At 40.2% G+C, this 23,729-nt stretch overlaps 2 protein-coding genes across 2 annotated transcripts; both read right to left on the bottom strand.

Annotated features, from left to right (window-relative positions):
- Positions 1 to 10,790: 10,790 nt before the first annotated feature.
- smtna (smoothelin a) lies at positions 10,791 to 13,787 on the bottom strand (the record flags this gene model as incomplete). Its single annotated transcript, XM_083902314.1, has 7 exons — positions 10,791 to 10,938; positions 11,091 to 11,242; positions 11,371 to 11,485; positions 12,597 to 12,654; positions 12,741 to 12,854; positions 12,940 to 13,015; positions 13,701 to 13,787. 7 exons carry the CDS (start codon positions 13,785 to 13,787, stop codon positions 10,791 to 10,793), a joined length of 750 nt encoding a protein of 249 aa, XP_083758440.1.
- Positions 13,788 to 15,028: 1,241 nt separating this feature from the next.
- slc35e4 (solute carrier family 35 member E4) lies at positions 15,029 to 22,828 on the bottom strand. Its single transcript, XM_083902565.1, has 3 exons — positions 22,802 to 22,828; positions 20,493 to 21,109; positions 15,029 to 17,763 (listed from the first exon to the last, which is right to left on the bottom strand). The coding sequence occupies exons 2-3, from the start codon at positions 21,088 to 21,090 to the stop codon at positions 17,249 to 17,251; spliced, it is 1,113 nt and encodes a 370-aa protein (XP_083758691.1). The 5' UTR covers positions 21,091 to 21,109; positions 22,802 to 22,828; the 3' UTR covers positions 15,029 to 17,248.
- Positions 22,829 to 23,729: the final 901 nt, after the last annotated feature.

A 23,729-nucleotide genomic window follows, 5' to 3' on the forward strand; every position in this document is an offset into this window, starting at 1 on the left:
ACATCTCTGTGCACCTGTGTGTCCTGACCCAGTCTGTGCTCTCACATGTGGAATGACACGTTAGAGCAGACTGAGCAACATCATAAAGGATAAGTTCAATACATTAATAAATATCAACACGTAGCTGCAGCACAGTGGGTCATCGGTGTGTATCACGCATCTCGTTTCATGTCTTACCTTTTTTTTTTCTTTTTTGTTCCTCTCCAAGGTGAACCGTAAAGGTGAACTCAGAAATCCACAGAGGGGAAAAGCATCAGTCAACGTCGGTCACACACACACACACACACACGCACGCGAGGGGAGGGCAGGGTCTCACTGATGATGGTCTGGTGTACAGACCGACCCCGCACAGCCTGCGGGACGGATGCGACCCGGTCAGTACCGTGGACAGCGAACGTGTCCGTCACGGTGCAGACCGCGCTGCGCCGCGCCGCGCCACTGCCGCGCTGTCAGGACAGAAGGCGGTCGCGTTGGATGTGCCCGGGCTCTTGCATGCTGATGTTTATGCTAAAATACAACTGCTGATGATGATGATACATTATCCTTCTTATGGTGTTTGACTACAACGCAGCGGCGGATTCGAACAGAGAAGCTGTGCGCTTTTCAGTCAGCATCCTGCCTGCACCCCTCTCTCTCTCTCTCTCTTTCTCACAACGCTGAAGTTGGCACCACATTCGCCTCCGGTTCTCTTTAAGTTTCCGTTCCACCTTAAAAAGTGCAAGTTTCAGCCACTGGGTGGCGAGCTATTCTGCAGAGCAGTGCTGATCACACAGCTGTTGATGTGGGGGTGTTTTTTTGTTTTTTTTGGTTAAAAAAACTTGCCAGCACATACAGGTGCATATACATACAATAGATAAAAATATGCTGGTGCATACTTGTATTTATTAAACAACACAAACATTAAACACTTTAAAAGAACAGCATTCAATAATATTTAGTCATTTTAATATTTAATCATTACTAATATTGATATGTTTTTAGTTCTGTGAGGGGGAGATTGTTGATATAAATTGTTATAATGTTATTGATATAACACTGTGGAAATTTTGAGAAAATCCATTTCAAAAATCAACATTTTGACGTTTTTGTTGCAACAATTGCTGACTTTGCAGTGCCACCTAATGGACAAATATTATCTGATTATTTATTGCCTTCTCACCTTTCCAGTGATGCCCCATATGTCCATATTTACTGTGGAAATGATGCACTGCACATGCCAGGTACTCACAGGTGACGTAAATGAGCAGGTGATTAGGCCAACCACTGACACCTGTGTGTGTGTGTGTGTGTGTGTGTGTGTGTGTGTGTGTGTGTGTGTGTGTGTGTGTGTGTGTGTGTGTGTGTGTGTGTGTATAAGTCAACTCCTTCAACGGCTTCATTCTCCGCTGAACCTCAGAAAAAAACGTGTCTTTGTTTTTTTTCTCCCTCTTTTTTTAAAAGACTCTGCGACTGAAATACTGCTCATCCTCGGTGAGAGCCAGAAACCAAACCCTGTTCAATGTTCTGCCATTTTTGTGAACTAACGCTTTAATAAGTGACTCTCCTTCCAAAACCCTTGTATCTAGGACTTGTTCCGGCTCCAGTTGGATCCAGCGGAACAATTCGTCTCATCGACATTTGCGAAAGATTCCCACCTTTCACTAACACTTTAACTTTTATTTTCATCTATTTACAGGTTCCGTGAACGTGACAAACCAGTCCAAACTCCAGCGGTAACACCGAGACCCACGAAGGAGGTGTGTAGATAATGACTTTTGATAGAAAACTAGTGGAATTCCTTTTGTGTACGTTTGTTTTGTTTTTTTTTTGCCATGAACTTGCATCATTATTCATCACCAGGTGAAAGAAGACGCCATGACACACGGCCTGCAGACCGGCCGCTTCTTATTTATTCCGCTTCCGCCCGGAGTCAGCGTCACTTCCTGTTCAGAGTCACTTGAACAAGGAACAGACTGCACACAGGTGAGAGTGGACACAGCACATACTTTGCTTTTGTTAATTTATTCTTTGTATTATAATACTTGTTCTTAAGCTTAGTGTCTTTGTTTAACGTCTTCTCTTTGGTCTGTTTCAGAATCCTGGTTAAACTGAAGACAGTGATGCACAAAGTGGACCCATTTAACTGTAGCTCCCTGTAATCACAGCATTGTCTGCATGTTTCCTTTGTTCTAATCACATGTTAGCTCAGTCATAATGCTGTGTTCTCTGACCATTTTGTTTTTTACTCTCTCACAGGTTTCAGAAGCAGGTGATTTGATTTTTTTTTTTTTTTTTGTAACCACATCCTCAAATGTGCTCACTTGCTCACAGCAATGGTGGCAAATGGGGATTTAAGCATGTTAAACTTAGTCCCTGCACCATCTTCCACAGAGAATTGGTTGTTTTCACATCATGGCACACAGGCGTTAAGCCAATGCTATTGAAGTCCATGCAGCCAGGTACGAGCTGCAACACTGAATTTTTTTTTTATTGTTTTTTTATGTCACATTCTCCTCTTTATTTCTTTAACGTATTTCTTTTTCAGGATTCCTGGCCGTGTACCACTTCCTGCAGCAGTGGAAGCTTTTGTCAACAATCTGCCAGAGAAGCAGGTAAATCCCCATCCACTATCTGTTCTGTTTCGCCACAAGATGGCGCCAGAGGGCGGACTTTAATCTTGTGATTTCCTTTATTGGCCTTTTACAAATGTTCTTGACCCTTTTGTCTTCATTTCAGACTCTGGGCATGTCTGAAGGAGTCATGCAGGAAGTCAACCCCTTCAAGTAATCTGTATTACTTAATAAACATATGCTCAAAGTTACTCGTTTGATTTGAGGTGACGCATTTTGCTTTTATTTAATCTGGACTCTATTTTTTCCATTCACTACCATAGTGCTTCCTGTTAGCCACATTCATGCAACAAGCTGCTAATTTGTAAGATGTTGAGCTTTGAATACTTGTTCTCATGTTGGCTGTCATCTGGAGATGTTTTTAAATGGCCACACTCTGTAGTCTTCTCTTCACTACTATAGTCCTTGTGTCCTTCCTGTTACCCACAATCCAAAAAGGCTTTAGGATTCAAGTCGTTCATGCAACAAGCTGCTAATTTGGAAGACCTTGATCTTTAACTACTTGTGCTAATGTTGTTGGCTAACGTCTGAAGAAAGTCAAATTATGTCCAACTTGGTGTCTTGTCTGCTGCAGGATGCTGTTGAGATGATGCTCCACTGCACCATCATGCGAGTATGTGGTCTTGCGACATGTCACCACACAGGAGGTGTGTAGATAATGACTTTTAGAAAAAGAAAACTAGTGGAATTCTGTTTGTTTTTTGCCATTTCACCAGGTGAAAGAAGACGCCATGACACACGGCCTGCAGACCGGCCGGTTTCCCATTTATTCCGCTTCCGCCCGGAGTCATCGTAACTTCCTGTTCAGTCACTTGAACAAGGAACAGACTCCACACAGGTGAGAGTGGACACAGCACATACTTTGCTTTTGTTGATTTATTATTTGTATTATAATACTTGTTCTTAAGCTTTGTGTCTTTTTTTAACGTCTTCTCTTTGGTCTGTTTCAGAATCCTGGTTAAACTGAAGGCAGTGATGCACAAAGTGGACCCATTTAACTCTAGCTCCAGGTAATCACAGCATTGTCTGCATGTTTCCTTTGTTCTAATCACATGGTGGCTGTCATAATGCTGTGTTCTCTGACCATTTTGTTTTTTACTCTCTCACAGGTTTCAGAAGCTCCATCCTGAGTCGCTGCAGCAGACTTTCATCAGGTGATTTTTTTTATTTTTGGTAACTACATCCTCAAATGTGCTCACTTGCTCACAGCAATGGTAGCAAATGGGGATAATAGCATCTTAAACATAGTCCCTGCACCATTTTCTATAGAGAAATGGTTGTTTAAATCATGGCACACATGCATTTAGCCAGTGCTGCCTTGACTAGTGACTTAAATGTTTGGGATTCCCTTAACCGAATTAATTAACCATTTAATAATGTTTTTAAAGTTCACATTCTCCTCTTGCTCTTTATTCTTATAAACCTGTATTTTTTTTTTTCAGGATTCCTGATTCCTGATTTTTCCTGCAGCAGTGAAGCTTGGACAATCTCCAGCTGTCACTGTCTGACCACAAGATGGCGCCAGAGGACAGATTATAATCTGCAGTTTTCCTTTATTGACCTCTTACAAATGTGCTTGACCCTTTATTCGTGTCTTTACTTCAGACTCTGGGAATGTTTGAAGGTGTAATGCAGGATGTGAACCACCTCAGGTACGCTTCACAGGAACTGTTTGCAGTTGTGTTTAATAAACATGCTCAAAGGCATTTAAACAAAGTTACTTGTCTGTTTGATTTGAGGTCAAGCATTTTGCTTTTATTCAATCTGGCATTGATTTTTTTTTTTCACTCGCATGGTCCTTCCTGTTGGCCACAAATGCAATTCATGCAGCAAGCTGCTAATTTGGAAGATGCTAAGCTGTAGGCTAACATCTGAAGTTGTCATTTATAAATGTCCTCCATTGTCCCCTTGCTAAATTTGGAATAACTGACTAAAAGTTGGGTTTAAATTGCTTTAGTGTCACAGCTCCTTGACTAGTGTCTAACTTTAACTGCTTTAGAAATTGCCCATGTCCCCAAGTTAGTGACATATGTTGCGTCTTCTCTTCATCACTATAGTCCTCGTGTCCTTCCTGTTACCCACAATCCGAAAGGGCTGTTAGATTTGAGTCATTCATGCAACAAGCTGCTAATCTGCAAGACCTTGAGCTTTAAATACTTGTGCTAATGCTGTAGGCTAACACCTGAAGATGTAATTTAAATGTCTTCCATTGTGCCCTTACTAAATTGGGAGTATCTGACTAAAAGTTGTTTAAATTACCTAGATGTGTTTAGTGTTAGTGACTTATGTTGCATCTTCACTGCTATAGTCTGCGTGTTCCTGTTAGCCACAATCCAAATTATTGTGAATACCCAGCCTTATGTTGACTGCCATTGTGTCTCCCATGGACAATCTTTATTGGTGTTCTGCTAAACAAGGGTCCATTTGTCTAACTTGGTGTCTTGTGTTCTGCAGGATGCTGTTGAGATGATGCTCCACTTGGCTGAGAAACCAGAAGCTCCTTGAAGATACGACTGCACCATCATGTGAGTATGTTGTCTTACAGCATGTCACCACTTCTGTAGTGTTTGTGTTGAAGTTGTGGTTCTTTGTCTTCCAGAATGAAGATGGACTCTTGCAAGAATTGTTTCCTCCAAAAGAACTTCAGTTTTTTTGTCTTTATTTGTTGCCATTTGGAAGAAGAGTGTTCAAGAATCCCTTGAGCGCTCATTGTCCAGAGAGAAACATGCGTTTAGATAGTGCAATGCAGGGATTGTTGTGTTTCAAAATAAAAACTTGAACTATACTTTGTTTCAAATTGTTTTTTCAAAAATATTCCAAGCATACTTTTTTTTTCATGTGTATCTTTATTATAAGAAACAGAACAAGTAAAACAAATTTACTAAGTACATTCAATGAACCAGTTAACACTGGAGCTAAGGACAACAATTATAACAAAGTACAAAAACCAGAAAAGCTGCTGAATTAAGTAAAGTTAAACACATTAGAACATAAAAAAAAAAATTACTAAGTATTAATGTAGAGTTACAAGTTAAACATTAACAAGATTAAATCTAGAGTTAAAGAAATAAATTTAAATATTTGACTAAGTATAAACAATATAACTAACAAATCTGTCTCAGCCAAAATAAAATGCTAAGTTAACAGCTAACTAACAATTGTCACAGAAACATGTTAAGCAGCTCTGTCAGTGATCAGTGACAACAGTGGAGACTTGCACTTATCATTAAAGAAGTTCTCTTCAGTGATAAGTTTAAGACTCCAACACTGTCTCTGCAGTTGTGTCACTGATCACTAACAGAGCTGCTGAACATGTTTCTGTGACAATGTACAAGTGTTAGTTTGCAGTTAACTGAGCATTTTCTTTGGCTGAGAGAGAGAGGTGGTCTTCACCTGCTGAGACACACTGACACTATGGTTTAGACTGGATGGGCAATGTAATTGTGTGGTTATTTTGAATTAATCTGAGTTGGAAAAATAAATTGGTCTAAAAATAGATCCCAAAGGGACTTGTTTAGATTGTTTAATAAATAGACAGTACACTTTATTTAATGCTGTAACTTTATTTTCACTCTTTACATTTACAGTTTACTGTTACATTACTCAATGATTATTGATTGAAATCTTAACATAAGTCACTGAAGAACTGATAATAGTTCATGTTCAGTAGAGAAGGAAATGATAATATTTAGTTTTGGTCTAATAATCAGTTAAAGTAAATCAATTTGTATGGTGAGCATGGGATTAAAGTATCTTTTTTTTTTTTATGCAAGATTGTATAATTACATTTTTTTTACATAATGATTTTATGCATTTCCAAAATTGTACTTCTTTAACAACCTAATATTATATTAGTTTTACATTTATTTTGTGAACACTGGGTGAAAATTATTGTAAAATCTAGAAGCAGCACGGTTTTCAAAAGACGACATTATTATGTTTGATTGTTGTAAAATTATATATAAAAAAACGTGATAGAAACATAGTACAATTAAGATTTTTTTTATTTGGACACAAATTGTACAAAGTGACAATTCACTTATTTAAAATATAGATACTATACAGAAAGATTAGTTTAATAATTTTATTTGGCAGGTTAAGCAGGAGAATTCAAAGTCTCTAGTGACAAAGACGATCAATTAGTTTTAGCTATTAATAAAAACAGGAATTTAAAGTTTATTTGAGGAGATTGTGAGAGTAATATCGTTAATGTAGTTAAACGTTTAAGACTAAATAAAACCATTACTTATGGTCATTCTATTGACAGGTCACTGATAAAATTAGAGCAAGTAAATATTAAAAGACATTTGTTGTTTTTTCCCCCACAGAAGGCTTATTTAAAAGTGGACAGTATTAGCTGTTATTTAGACAAATCAGGATTCATATGAGAAGACACTGGTCTGTTATCTTACTAAAATGGACTAAAATTATCATCACGTTATATTTAAGAGCTTAAATTACATTTTAATCAAGTGAGAAGTCGCTCATTTTCTCATAGACTTACATTACATTTGAATCGAGTTAATTTTCAGCATTATCAGAATATGTCTACGTAATGCAGTCTGTTTTTTAATAATAGAATTGGTGAATATAAATGAAACTACATTGATATGATGTCTCAGCGTGGTAAAAGAAGCCGCTCACCGAGTCTTCATGGCGGCTCGTCGTCTTCATCCAGCGTGGCTTCTCCAGCAGAACATCCGGGAACTCTTGGCTTTGGCCGACACGAAACGACAGCTTCCTAAACAAAACGGTCACGGTCAGCGTCACAGTATAATATAGAGTCTTCCGACATTAAAAACAATGTGTGGATCATTTTTCAGCACCAGTTACCACCACATGTTTTTCCGTGTGTCTCCTCCTGCACCTGCGTGCGCGGAAGTTCTGAATGACAAACAGGAAGTGGAAGATTCCAAAAATAATTGTATCGATCATCAACTGTTAAACCTGCCCTCCGGTGGACACACGTGATATTACATGTAGATCAGGGGTCTCAAACTCAATTTGCCTGGGGGCTGCATGAGTTAGAGTCTGGGTGAGGCTGGGCCGCATCAAAGGTTTCCCGTTGAATGTCTCACCTGATTCACATACTACAGCTTCTCACCTTTCCAGTGATGCCCCATATGTCCATATTTACTGGAGAATTATGGAGAAAATCCACTTCAAAAATCATAATTTTGACACTTTTATTGCAACAGTTGCTGACTTGCAGTGCCACCTAATGGCCAAATAAGGTTTCCCGTTGAAGGTCTCACCTGATTCACATACTACAGCTTCTCACCTTTCTAATGATGCCCCATATGTCCATATTTACTGTAGAATTTTGGAGAAAATCCACTTCAAAAATCATAATTTAGACGTTTTTATTGCAACAATTGTTGACTGTGCAGTGCCACCTAATGGACAAATAAGGTTTCCCGTTGAATGTTTCACCTGATTCACATACTACAGCTTCTCAACTTTCCAGTGATGCTCCATATAACCACATTTACTGTGGAATTTTGGAGAAAATGCATTTCAAAAATCATAATTTTGACTCTTTTATTGCAACAGTTGCTGAGTTTGCAGTGTCACCTAATGGCCAAATAAGGTTCCCCGTTGAATGTCTCACCTGATTCACATACTAGACCTTCTCACCTTTCCAGTGATGCCCCATATGTCAATATTTACTGTGGAATTTTGGAGAAAATCCATTCAAAAATGATGCACTGCACATGCACAGTTCTGCCCGAAATAGATGCCCGATAAGTGTCCAAAGTGCTTTGCAATATATAGGAGTGGAAGGACTTGCCGAGAAGGACATTGTGCCCCCCACAGCACGCCTAACACCCTCTCCCATCTCTGTCCAACATGGTCAGTTGTATACAGCATATTGTTATGGAGCATAGTGATATTATACACGATTGGACAGCTTGGAGTCTTGGAAATCCATGCATGACAATTTTGTCCAGTGATTTACATTGTCAAATTAATCTTAATTACATTTAATAATAAAATGACCACCCCATTAATACGTTTTATGTTTTAAAATAAGTTTTTCTTTTATATAAAAAATGTTATGGCCGTTGTAATTCTGTGCCAGCACATCACCTAAGAAGCCTTCTAAAGAGGTCAAGCATTTGGTGTTAGGCCAATATAAGTGGGAAAGGTGCCCTCAAATTTGTCACTGTACAACATCGGTGAGGAAAAGTCTAGAAATGGCCCATACAAGATCATGTTAAGCCAGTAGCTTTGCTTAAGTGTGGCACATCAGGCAGTGACCAACATGAGGACAATCCACCCCATAGATCATGCAATTGTTGCAATAAAAGTATCAAAATTATGATTTTTGAAATGCATTTTCTCCAAAATTCCACAGTAAATGTGGTTATATGGAGCATCACTGGAAAGTTGAGAAGCTGTAGTATGTGAATCAGGTGAAACATTCAACGCGAAACCTTATTTGTTCATTAGGTGGCACAGCAAAGTCAACAATTGTTGCAATAAAAACGTCTAAATTATGATTTTTTAAGTGGATTTTCTCCAAAATTCTCCAGTAAATATTGACATATGGGGCATCACTGGAAAGGTGAGAAGGTCTAGTATGTGAATCAGGTGAGACATTCACCGGGGAACCTTATTTGGCCATTAGGTGACACTGCAAACTCAGCAACTGTTGCAATAAAAGAGTCAAAATTATGATTTTTTGAAATGCATTTTCTCCAAAATTCCACAGTAAATGTGGTTATATGGAGCATCACTGGAAAGTTGAGAAGCTGTAGTATGTGAATCAGGTGAGACATTCAACGGGAAACCTTATTTGTCCATTAGGTGGCACTGCAAATTCAACAATTGTTGCAATAAAAACGTCAAAATGTTAATATTTTAAATGGATTTTCTCCATAATTCTACAGTAAATATGGACATATGGGGCATCACTGGAAAGGTGAGAAGGCAATAAATAATCAGATAATATTTGGCCATTAGGTGGCACTGCAAATTCAGCAATTGTTGCAACAAAAACGTCAAAATGTTGATTTTTGAAATGGATTTTCTCCAAATTTCCACAATTTATATCAACAATCTCCCCCTCACAGAACTAAAAACATATCAATATTAGTAATGATTAAATATTAAAATGACTAAATATTATTGAATGCTGTTCTTTTAAAGTGTTTAATGTTTGTGTTGTTTAATAAATACAAGTATGCACCAGCATATTTTTATCTATTGTATGTATATGCACCTGTATGTGCTGGCAAGTTTTTTTAACCAAAAAAAAAAATACACCCCCACATCAACATCTGTGTGATCAGCACTGCTCTGCAGAATAGCTCGCCACCCAGTGGCTGAAACTTGCACTTTTTAAGGTGGAACGGAAAGTTAAAGAGAAACGGAGGCGAATGTGGTGCCAACTTCAGCGTCGTCTCTTTCTCTCTCTATCGCACACGCGCGCACACGCGCACCTGAGGGGCGGGCTGCAGAGCAAAAAACAGGCACAACAACAAAGGTCTGCTTCCACACAGCCAGGCATCACAGCCATTATCTGTCCCATCAGTGACGACACTAATTTGCCTCAGCTGCGTCACTGATCTAGTGACTATTGATCAATACACCCCTAGTAATTACCCAACAGCATACAAAGAAAGCAAAAATCAAAATTATATTCATAATAATCGCATTTAAAGTCTGTTAAATGATGCATTTTATTGTGACATTTACATCCTGGAGAGACAAAAGACAATGTGACAATAAAAGTGTCCCGATATTGTGTTTTGGGAAAAGTATAATTGAAGAGTGTTTGTGTAAATTATAAAAACAACACAACACTATCCGTTTTAAACTCTTACATACAGCGCCTTTAATAGTCACAGTCAGGCCCCTCTACGACATCACTGATGCTCTATGGCTCTGACTGGAATTATTGCAGATGTGTAATCTCAGTGGAATGCACTGATCCCTCAGAAAGCACCAGCTGTCCACTGAGAGACACACACAGACACACGAGTCCCTGAAAACACACTCACACAAACACACACCAGTTGAAATACTGCACATTAGACAGTGCATTAACATTCACATGCTTTTTTACTCGGAGCAAATCTGGGGTCACAAAAAAACAATATTCAGTACGCAAAACTCATTCTGTGTTGTTTCATCGTACGTCACGTAAGCTTGTGTGTGACTTTTTTTTAGGGGCGCCTACAGTCGCTTTTTTGTTTTCACCAGGCCTTTCTCCACCAGGCTGCGGTAAAACTCCTGGATGTACGTGTACACGCACTTCCAGTCGGGCTCTTTCATCCGCACTAAATCGTCAGGGTCGAGCAGAGGGGGGCAGCCGGCCAGTCTCCTGCACGCACAGAGCAAAAATGTCACCGACAAATGGCACAAAGACAAACAATGACCCAGAGACTATCATTAAAAACACTTTAATCTGCTTAATCTACTGCTGGGGCTGCAAATAAGACATCTTCATCGTCATATAAGGAAGTGAGCGCTCACTCTGCAGTGCTGAAGGCCAGCTGGAAGTTTTCCCTGGGCTTGTTTGGGTTAAGGATCGAGTACTCGAAGGCGTCGGGGAAGAACCGGTGCACCAAGGCGCAGAAGGCTATGCCGTCTTTCCAACTGGAGGAGAAGTTCTGGATGTGCACCCCCTGTTTCATACCAGAGTGGACTCCGTTTAAGAAGAAAACGGTGGTACAGAACGAGACATAGGGGCCAGAGCTATGTATAGCTCCAGAGGGCAATAATTCACAGGCGAAGAGAGTCAGGGCATATTTACCTCATAAGGCTCTGTTTTGGCCCGGCACCAATCCAGAAGCATCTGTTTGACATTTTTAGCGTTGGGTGCTGCAGCAGGACATTTCTGGGCTGGGGCTGCAGCAGGACTGGCCTTGCTGAGGAGAAGAGACGGAGATGCATCAGAGTTATTCAGAGAGTTTAACTCGGTGAATGTTCCTGCACGCACAGAAATGTTTTTGTTTTGTTCCCTTTTTGGGTGGAGGAGATTGTGACACAGACTTTGCTCTGAAGAGGAAGTTGTGCTCCGATTAGAGCACACTGCTGCTGACACATGAAATGGCATAACATAGACTTCTCAACTGTGATTTAGGATTTGCAATATTGTTGAAAAACACTCAAAAAGCTCCAAATAGTTGCCAAATATTTATACAATACCTCGGTTTGTCGTCAGTCCTGATAGGCATGGAGTTTATGAAGTTTATTATGATAAAAGTATAGTGTCCAGCTGATTCAGGTGATGTAATCAACTAAACTCTAAACTAACAGTTCCCTCCCCTCCACTCTCCTTCATGCAGTGTGTTTTTCTGTGTGCTTTGGGTGGAGATTTGATAGAGAGCAAACGCGAAGGGCGTGGGATATACAGTATCAGCTGCTGAACTTTATTTAATATCATCTGGATTTTGACCAATAACATGACAAAATGACAGATTTAAGCGTTAATGTATACCCAAACCATTAATGCTGTATATAAAAAAATGGATGGAGCCATCCAGTTGTTAAAAGAGGCCTCAACATTCGTGAATTGACTGATGCCATGAGGACATTCACGTATCTCAATCACACTGGTGTCCACTCAAAAGTACCGTGCTTTGTTGTCCATATTCCTCAGAATGACAATATTGAAATATATTGACAAATTCTCTGGATTCCTCCCACAGTTCAAAAACACGCAATATGGGGATTGGGGAAATTGGACACTCTCGATGTGACTGTCAGAGTGGATGGTTGTTTGTTTCTATGTGGCCCTGTGATGGACTGGTGGCGACCTGTCCAGGGTTTACCCAACCTTTTGACCCCGTGTCAGCTGGGATTGGCACCAGCGTCCCCCGTGACCCTCATGTGGAGGACTTTTCCCATAGACTTTCATTCAAACAGACTTCTTTTGACAACGAGCAGAATCTGCTAGTTCACTTTCTAACTCAGTCTCCTTTAATATATAATAACCCAAACATGCATGATCTCCTCCTGTGCTGAAGTGTGACTCACCTGCCTGCTGTTCTGTTAAACGGGGTGGAGGGTGACGCTGAGGTCTGACCAGGTGCTTCTGAGAAGATCCAGGAATATCAAAATAATATCAGTTTTCAATATTTACAGGTGGTGTCAGAGACTAACTCCATCAATCAGACGTACTGTGCGTCGATGGCTGGTTCATGGACGCTCTGCCGACGCCCGTTGTCCCTCCTTTGCTCAGGCCCTGCTGTCTCAAGTCCTGCTGCCTCGTCCCTCGCTCCTGCTCTCGTTTATCTGACGACACATTTAGAGAGGAGAATTTAGAGAGCGAGCGCAGAGTCAAAAGAGTGACAGAGGTACGGAGACATTCGTTTTCTACCTCTCTTTTTCTTCAGCAGATCCCTTAATGCAGCACGAATCATTCGTCTCTCGTCGAAATCGGCGGCGTTGTCGAGCTGTGAACAGGATAAACAAATCAATGAATCAATTCACGTTTGGGGTCACCTACACATTTTGTTTGTGTTTTCCATTAAAAGTCACACTTTTATTCATCAAAAGAGTTGCAAAATGAATAGAACATATAGTCAAGACATTGACAAGATTAGAAATAATGATTTTTATTCAAAATAATAATTTTGCTTTGGTTAAAGAACAAGCATAACTGTTTTCAGTTGTGCTAACATAATTGCACAAGGGTTTTCAAGGGTTTTCTAATCATCCAATAGCCTTCTAACATGATTAGCAAACACAATGTACCATTAGAACACTGGAGAGATGGTTGCTGGAAATAGGCCTCTATACACCTACGTACATATTCCATTAAAAACCAGACATTTACCACATTAACAATGTATAGAGTGTATTTCTGATTCATTTAATGTTATATTCATTGAAATAAAGTGCTTTTCCTTCAAAAAATAAGGACATTTCTAAGTGACCCCAAACTTTCGAAGGGAAGTGTATGTCCCATCCAAATAAGGGAGGCGAAGTCGAGTGACATTTAAGAAGATTTGTCAGACTATATTAAAAAAGGACGTCATTTTGTGTGGCAGCTTGTTTGTTCTCACCTCCCGTATCAAACACTATTTGGTTCACCACCGTTTCATTAACATGGAGGTGAGAGGTCAATCATTGGCTCACCATCTTGTTGAGAACCTCTTCGTCTTCGACAGCAGCCAGAGCTTCACTGGTCAACGGCGCAGATCCACCGTCAGTCTTTGGCTCCATGTCTAAAAGAGAGGAGTCAAACACACGACTGGAATCAGACTTCTGTAAATAGAACAAGTTGGATTCAGAAATCAAACGTTCTATAAAGCCTGGATATGTCCGAATCAGCTTAAAAGGAAACAAAAAGGGGTTTACAAGACATCATCTGTTCCGTCTAATAATTCAAACGTAAACATCCGTGTGAGGTTGAGCAGACACAAACTGAGTGGCCATGCAAAAACAAACGTTTGTCTCAGTCGAGTATCTCTCAGAGTGCAGCACTGACGGAGGCAGAAAGCACGTACAAATATAGTAATGTAGTGGAACGAGACCATTACTGTGAGAATCTGATAACAGCGTAAAACTATGTGCTCAGACACACTGGAGAATAAGTAGAGAATAAGTGCTTAAAAGTATAAAAATGTGAAAGAAGAGATTCAGACGTGTTGGCAGCTGTCACTCACCTGTTAGTAGGATCTTGCGAGTCAGTCGTCAGTAGACGTCTCAGGGTTCCTCAGAGGTTTTCAGTGCTCCTGTGGGGAGAGCTGTGAGAGCTTAGGTCTGACACCAGAACCTCTCACCACAACTCATGTGTGGAGAGCGAGTGGAGGTCACTTACAACAACCACCCAAGATGGAAAGAAGGTGCTGGAGGAGGAGGAAGAAGGAGGAGGAGGAGGGAAAAACCACATCAGGCCCGTCTGTATGTCTGTCATTCTCGCCTCCTCTTGGCACAGACGCACGGACGGATGACGTCGTGTGAACATTTTCACTAATGAGGCCTTCCTTGAGTTAAACTCGCAGTTCATTTTCAGGATGAGGGAGAGTTCTGTGGTGGGAAACAAAGGGGTTAACAAGAGCAAAAAAAATATGCCTTATTAAGGCAAAATGCTGACCGGTGATCTGTATGTACAGAGACAAAGGAATTTCTCAAACAGAGCACAGAGTGTGCAGAGTGTGGAGGAACCTCTGGAAGAATACAGCAGATTTTCTGCAGGGTCTTACTATAAAAATCTAAATTTCTCCACAGTTGCACCACACTTTTAAACTTTAAAATGTTTTTGAATAATTTGGGACAATTTATATTGTGTCGTCAGAAAAAAAAGGACTTGTGAGGTTACCTCATGGTTAAGGAGGCCCTGTGCCTCCCTCTACTGGTAGAAGTGGTTCAAAACTGGTGTTAGATCCTCGTGTGACGATGAGCGATAAAGATTTCACAGAAAGCAAAAGACACGGACTGAGTGATGAGGTGTTTTTTGTTATTGTACCAGTCAGTTTATTTTTTTATTTTTGCAGACCATGACTGTAAAGTCACCCCGGAACAGAAGCACCTTTAAAAACGGCTGCTGTTGGCTTTCAAAACTGAAAAACCAAAATGAAAAAAACCTAAATAAATAAATCCTCCTTCCCCGTCTCCAGTGTGTCCAAATAAGGCATGAGGCAAACGTTTTCATTCCTAAAACCAGAAGATTATACTAGGCCATATATTATTATAAAATACATAAATATAATAACTATTTACATCCAAACTAGCTTTGCGAACAATCAAAACCAGTATATACAGTGGAACCCATAGACTTCTCACCGACTGCAATGCTTTGCCCCATGCGTCATCTACTCAGCATCTTAATATCAATAAAAATCTTTTTTTTTTTTTTAAATACCTTGATATGAACAAACACAGAGGCATAAAAAGTACTGTTTAAAGGTCCAGTGTGTCACATTTAAAGGGGGCTGTTAGTTGTTGGGATTTGTTGAAATGTAAGATCGCTTTAAAATAAAACTTGTCCACGAACATGGATGGATGAATCGTTTTTGTGATTTTTAAAATAAGCCTTTTTATGTGCACATTAGGCAGGAGACTTGTTTCTAGAGCAGCCCGAACAGTAGTTTCCTGACACACTGGAGAGGGAGAGAGTCTCACCATTCCGTGTCATGATGTAATTCTTACACACTGGACCTTTAACAGTTGAGGTATTAAAAAAAAAAAAAAAAAAAAAGTAAAAACATTTGAAAAGTGTAACCGATATTAAACCAACGTAGCAAAAAAACAACAACTTTCAACTTGCTAGGAATTTATGGAAAGTATTAGTTCCAAAATGAATTGTCAGATGGTACCAACTGTGCATCACAATGGCACTCTTGAAATGTAAATCTATGATATGTCAAGTACAAGCTCACCCGCAGGTGTTTGCTTGTGGCAAAATAAACATCGAGGGTTAGTACAAAGTGAAAGCCACACACTAAGCGAAACAAAAACTGGCTTAGTTGTGGCATGGATGCGTGAATGACGATCAACACAAACCGCTCCACCAGCGACTGTGCAAACATTTGGCATAGTACCATACGCAGAAGACGTCAGGCAAAGCAGCAGCATGCTTATATACCCGACTTTTCTCTAAAAAACAGAGAGCGGTATAGGAGACTGAAGAGATTACATCATACATTTCTGCATGTACATGACACAGCTAAAGATTACGATGGCCATTCAAAAAAGAAATAGTCTCTTCCAAAAAGTTATTAAAAGGGAGATACAATATGTGTCGTGACGAAATAAAAACCCTGTGAACAAATACTGAGAGATAACAGAACACTCTCCTATCTAAAGATGACAAACATGTACAAACATCACCTGGAACAAAAAAAAAAAGGCAGATGACAATGGTTAGGATATAAGAAGCACAACATAAAGGACAGCTCATTCTTTATTTCTCATCTCCCCTCAGGGAAAAGAGAGCTAAAGTAGAGTGGCTCTCCTTAGAGAACTCATGCGTCTAATTGTCGAGTTGCAGTGGAAGATGGAAATAATTGGACTAATTCTGCCGAGAGAGAGCGTCCTCTCACGCTGGTCAGAGATAAAATCTAGGCCTGAAGTCGAGGTTGACGCAGAACTCAAGCCTCTTATTATTGCAGAGAGATGTTTGCAGCTGTTTTATCAACTTCCTGCTTCACACAAAAACATAAATACAACAATTTAAAAAAACAAGCTGCCCCCAAATAACAAAAAAAAAACAGACACTTATTTTCAGCAGGGCCAAGTGAATGTCAGGTAACTGTACCAATAATAGAATCTTTTAATAAAAATAGAGCCTGTTCATATCGCCCCCCCCTCTCTGCGAGCCAAAAACATGTGCTTGTCAGCCCATTATTGTTAAGCAGGATCGGAGCAGCTTCACAGTGGACTATGAGAAACAGTGTGAATACCTGGTGAGGTATTGAACAGTGCGGCGTGCTCGGCCATGCATACACCGAGACTGCTTATGTACAGATGAAGGAGAGAAGTTAACCGTCACTGTGGAAATAGGAAAATAAAGGCAACCTTCTCCTCTAGTTTTATGTGACCAAAGTAGAAATGAATTGGCACAGTGAGGAAGTTGACTTCAAGTCATTAAATTAAATTTAGAAGCAACCGTCGTGGCCTTGTAAGGTCACAATTTCATGAGACAAGAGTGAACATTTGATTCTCTCCTTCACCCTTTCACTTCAGTCGATCTTGTCTTCCTGTTTACCGTCCGATCGTGGCTGATGACACGCTGATTCAGGTGTGACAGAATTTTCTTTGTGAACATCAAAGTGTCCCATTCCTTTCGCCGTGGCTCTGCGTGCGTCCAGGTAGCCAACGATGAACTCCGAGTTCTGATAGATAAGCATGCCCGACAATGTCAACACCACGCCGGCGCAGCTGAGGGCGGACAGTTCGCTGCCGAACAGCAGCTGAGACAACAGCAGGTTTCCCACCACGTTCAAGTTGCCGAGGATATGCAGAGTGACGGCCGAGGTGAGCGTGATGACGCAGCAGCTGGCCAGGTTGTACATGACGGAGCTCAGGCAGCTGAGCAGGATGAAGACCCACAGGTGGCGGTCGTAATGCAGCGGCGACTCCATCAGAGTCCAGTTTTCTAAAGTCAGAGCTGCCACAGTCAAGATGCAGAAGCTGGGAATGGACATCAGGTAGAGCAGGAACACAGAGTTGATTTTCTCCTCCTGGAGTAAGATACCTGAGTAAAAACAGAAAAGAAAAAAGACATGAATTGAGCAGTTAGAAACACAACTGTGATGGGAAAGACTTCTCAGTTGTCTCTATGTACATTATGGAAGACATTTATTGTTCTAAGTCCTAAAGCGACCATGATACATTATCGGAGATCATCAGAAAACACGTTAACCACTACAGCTACAGTAGTTAGCCATGACTCTCTGCTTGACTTTCTATTTTTCCTGACAAATCTGACAAAATTTATGGAAAGCGGCTCCTTGCTTCCAAGTTTTGGTAACTTTCTGCTCTAACCACTGCTCTCCTGTGTTTTGTACTGGGACTGCAGTACCTATTTTAAGAGCTAATGGCCACAGTTTTACATATTTTATATATAGCACTTTTAAGGGAAAATATATGGTGGACCTAAAGGGTTTGGATCCACCTACTTCCACAACTGGCTCCTCCTAAATGACAGGGAAGCTATTTATAGTTCCATCGCTCGAAAACAATGTAAAACACAGGAAATACATAAACATATAGATTCGTGCATGACTTGATTCTTTACATCACTTTGAAGGGTTGGACAGTTTCTGTAGACACGAGCTCATGAGCTGACAACACAGTGCGCAAAATCAATAAGATCATGATAATTCAAACAAAGCAGCGTTTCCTTAATAAGAAATAATACTGTTTGTATATATATTCTTTGTAATCAATAGAGGCATTGGTCTATGCAATCCAATATTTTGTTGAAAAAACAGAATTGTTCAATATAACTGATAAAGACTCTTGGGCATACAAAGCGGGAAAACTACAAGGAATTATGCAAAACTCGCATGATGGAAGGTTGCGTGTTAGTCTTTGATATCAGGAAGCAAAACACATATTTGAATTAAACCTCACACTGCAAGCTCCTCGCTACGGTCATGTAGCATACGGAATAAGACGTAGTCAAATTAGACATATGAGGGGAAACTGTTAAAATAACAACAAAGAGACAGAGAGAGAGAGGGGATGAAAATAGCACGATGAAACTTGAGACAGCATTGCTCGGCTAGTTTGGATCCTCAAGGTGGACATTAACTTTGAGTTCTGATGATTGAAAATGAAAGTAATGAGCACAGATTTCCTCTGGTGGGTGTTGTTTTTTTTTGGATTCTTGTCCAAAGCAGGACATCACCTTCCCTGCCATGCCATGTTTATTTACACAGATTTGATATTAAATTTTAAAAAATCAAATACTCATCTGTGGCTTTTGTTGACAGTGTCTGACACGGAGCAGCTTTACTGGAAAATGTGGGGGTTTAAAGCGATGACGTGAAAGTCACAAGCCTGCTGTTGTAACCTGAGGTGGCCCTCGAGGTATGATGTATATGTAGCATCACATTCCTCTGGGCAATGCTGGATATCTGCTTTTGCTATATGTCACAAATTAAAAACTGGAGGGCACACCGCAATATTTTAAAATCTGATAATGCTCTCATTTTTTCCTTCTCAGAAAACTTCACAGTCTTATAAGGACTAATGGCGTGTTTATACACCAACTTTAAAGCTGCTTCCCTGAGAACAGCACAGTAGATTGACTACTGAAGGCAGCCCATCATGTGATATCAGTTCAAGAATAGACTGTCTGTAATCTGTGGCCACAACTTCAGACTAAGGCGGTTTTGTTTTGGTACAGAATATTTAGTTTATCACTACACTGGGAGTCGTGAAAACAAAGTACTTTAAAATTGTTAGTTTTACATTTTTATGATGTTTGATTTCTTCTGAAACATGCTGTACTATACACATAACAACCAGTCTTTGCCACAGAACAGCAAACATTATAAATACAGCAAAATTTAAATACTTTACTTGCTCCAATAAAGGAAATAATTCCCCATCAAATACAACACAAATCACAACACATTAGTACATCCTGTGTACAGGCAGAAACTCTAGCCAATCCAACACATACACGCATGCTGTTGTTTTTATTATGTCACTGAGGAAACCAGGAAAGACGCCATTGTGTGATGTGAGGGTGTGTTACTAAACTGCGAGGAGTGAATCACCAAAACACTCAAAAGTTCCAGGACCACAGAAATGCTGTGATCTCCAAGGAAAATACTAAAATGACCTCTAATGTCTGTAGCATGAGAGGACATTTCAAGTTAAGAAACTAGAGAAGGTACTGGAGAATGCAAGCCCTCAAAATGTGTCCATAAATGCAGTAAATTAATAAATAACATAACAAACATTTGTGGACAAATTTTGAGGTTTGGGAAACAATGACCGACACTTTTCATCATTTCATGGACCAAATAGATTAATCAATAGATTCCAAAATAATTGGTAGCTGCAGCCTCAATTAAAGATAAACAAGCGCAGGCATAAAACGCACACTGTAGACACCATACATGTTTTGCTATAAATGTATGTATGTATAAATTTAAGTATTATTTGTTATTAATAAACTTGAGATTTGATCAGCTGAAGGAAAGGGAAGAAAATGAGATGCATTGGCCATGGCTAAAGCTGAATCAGTCGACTTTACCTTCCAATACAATCACGTGGAACCAAAATTTGATTTGTTTTCCCCCTTGGGTCATAACTCACATCCCCAGGAAATGTCATCTAAAGTCCTTCCTTAGATTATTATTATTTATTTTTTTTAAGTATGCTGCTCACAGACAGACCAATGCAGCCTGTTGTGGCAAACACAGCTGAAAACAGTTCAGTGACACACAGTGGAAGTGGTTTACTCACTCTGCTGAATGGACTTGACTCCTCTCAACATGGTTGCTACAAACACAAAGAAGCAGCCGGTCTGGTCGAACTGGACCTCTCCCATGATGCTGAAGGAGGCTCCCAGGCAGATGGGCATCATGGCTGTGTACTTGATGATGTGATGCTGCTTACCCAGTATCAGCGTGGAGATGGCCAGGGTGAAAAGAGGAGTGGTGGTGTAGATCATCTGTGCAAATGACAACTGGACGTAGTTCAGACCCATGTTCCCGAAGGCGATGCTGGCACAGAATGTCAGACTCAGCAAGAACACCTTACATTTAGCATTGGGTGTCAAGTCCTGCTCCCCGGCTGCTCTGTGGTGCACCACACGCAGTTTCATCAGCCCATAGTCCACCACTATGGCTGTCAGCATGTGCAACGCAGACAGCAGCAGCGGGTACCTGAAGTTGTAAACAGAAAATATCCATTTGTTGAGGCTGGAGATGGTGGTGCCGGTCACCAGCCAAACAATCACAGCCGACAGCAGATGCAGCATCTCAGCCGGTGGCCTCCTCCTACTCCCGCCTCTCTCTGGCAGAGTCGCCTCGTATTTTGAGCGGCCATCGGCGCTGATCATGTTCGTATCATTGTCCTCTCTGTAAGGTAACACATGTCGAGTCAGCCACTCTCAAGTCGATACTTATCTGGCTAAAAACTCGCGTGGACGATCCGCGGCACGGCTGAAAGCTCCACCCCTCCCTCCCTGTTTCGGCACCGACCGCCTGTCGTTTGACACGTGTTTCCAGTTTATACGTCGGGGTTGGTTGTGCAACCGTTTAGCAAAAACAAAACAAAACAGAGCAGCAGGAGGAGCAGCAGACTGAGCAGAGGAGTGATGTAGAAATAACGAATAGAGGGAACGACAAAAATATACGTTTTCAGAGGGCGGGTTTGGAAAAACAGTACGCACTTTCTCCACGACGCGGATTGGTTATTATTATCCTGACATGAAGCAATGGGGTGACGGCGTGTTGCACCACACGCTGGACAGAGAACCTCCCCTCTCCCATTTGACGCCTTTTTTGTTCCTTTGAAGCTGCTCAATGGAGAATGAGCTCATACGCCGAAAACAACTTTCACTTCCGGGTTTTTTCCGAGTTAAGCCAAGGGTTAAGCGGCCCATATGTCATGCGCAGTAGGGTTACTCCCATCATGCCTCTGTGCATTAAAATGTTTTGATTTATGGCAAATTTTACAACGTCATATTTCATCTTTACTCATATGTAATGTAATGTTAAAAGGTGTAAATCCGTCTCAGCTCTTCATTTTACTGTTATATACTGTATGATAACAATCAAAGTTTCTGTAAAATATTAAGTTGTTTTGGTGTAAACGGCAGAAACCTAAAAAATATATACTGTGGGTAAATTGTGGAACATGTTTACATTTATCAAACAGTTTTGTTCTAGTATAGTTTTATTATTATTCAATTTATTATGTCCTATGCACCAACAAAGTGGCAATTTAGGACACAAACATTAATGAGGGTTTGTCATTATAGATATCTCTCTGAATTGCAGAGATCTCTAATATCACTTTCAGTGTCATGACTAGTTATAATTCAAATTCAAGAAAATGTTAATGATCCTCAATCTCCTTTGATGATCATTATTAGTGTCAGATAGTCAGAATGAAGTTGTAGATATCTGAAACTTTTATTAGACATATTTACAAATCAGTTGTGGATATCTTTAATGACAAACCCCATACACATAAATGGCAAAAGTGACGTCATTTTGACTGGTAAAAGCTGAGTTGTAGATATCTGTAAGTGCAGTTTTGACTAGTAGGAATGATGTCACATATATCTTCAATTACGACCAGTGGAAATTACGTCACATATATCTATAATGGTGATTCCAGATAATCGAACTTGTTATAGAAAAAAAAAGGGCTTGCCATAGGACAGAGTAGTGATATTGAGCGGATTTGAATCAGTTTTCAGTCAAACAGCCGATGACAGGACTTCCCATTTGTTTACTGTCCAAAATAAAAGGGTATAAGGTGGGTCATGTTAGGCTGACCTCTGCTGTGGTCACTTGACACCTGCTCTCGGCTTCATGCTAACGTAAGCCCCGCAGTAAACAACCCTCTGTGTAAACTGTGTAAACTGTGTGAGGGGGGGGGGGGGGGGGGTAGCGCTAGTTAGCTAGGGTTAGCTACAAAACAAGGCAGTTTTACCACTGGTAGTCGCAGTTAGCTTAGCCCCCGCCTGGTTTAAGACACCAGGAGTGTCTTATTCTATCAGGTCGATGCGTAAATAAGGAGACTTTGTCCTTTATTCCTACCTTGTTCTGCGACGAGGACCTGGACAGCACCGGCAATGACAGCACTAGCGGCGGCAGCAGTAGCAGCAGCAGCATCTCCTACGTCGTCACCGCGCTGTCAGTGAAACCTGTGCCAGTGCAGACGCTCTCAAGTGCCATTGGTTTGTTTGGTTAAAGGGCGATGCCACGCAATTAATAACAACAGCCTCTCTGTCTCTCTCTACCACATGATGAAAGGTGGATGAAACCTCTAACCTTTCTATCTGTCTGTCTGTTTATCTATCTAAGAACTATCACATCATAAATTACGATAGGACATTTGTGGTAGTTGTGTAACAGCTATGGAAGCCCGTTTGTGCCACTTGAAAAATCAAAATATATATTAGTAAGCCAAAATAATGTTTACTAAGTCATAATTATGAGATGCTAAGTCATAATAAGGATTTACTATATCATAATTATGAGATGCTAAGTCAATAATGAGACACTAAGTCATAATAATAATTTACTATATCATAATTATGAGATGCTAAGTCAATAATGAGACACTAAGTCATAATAATAATTTACTATATCATAATTATGAGATGCTCAGTCAATAATGAGACACTAAGTCATAATAATAATTTACTATATCATAATTATGAGACGCTAAGTCAATAATAAGACACTAAGTCATAATAATAATTTACTCTCAATAATGAGACACTCTCTCATTATTATGCTGTTTAAAAGGCCAGGAAAAAAGAAAAGAAATTCAGACATCAAAGTCAAATTTCTGAGAGCACTTGCACATAAAATGCCATGTTTCTGCCATAGCCTTATTTAAAGTAAATATGTAAAACTTTAAAACTCCAAGTTAATCCCCTAAATAATTTGGAAGGAACTTGATTTAAATATCCAATATGGAAATGTTGATGTGGTGCATGTCTGGAAATGAGGAAATGCA

The sequence above is a fragment of the Microchirus variegatus genome (assembly GCF_963457635.1).
Source record: "Microchirus variegatus genome assembly, chromosome: 16".
NCBI classification, from domain to species: domain Eukaryota; kingdom Metazoa; phylum Chordata; class Actinopteri; order Pleuronectiformes; family Soleidae; genus Microchirus; species Microchirus variegatus.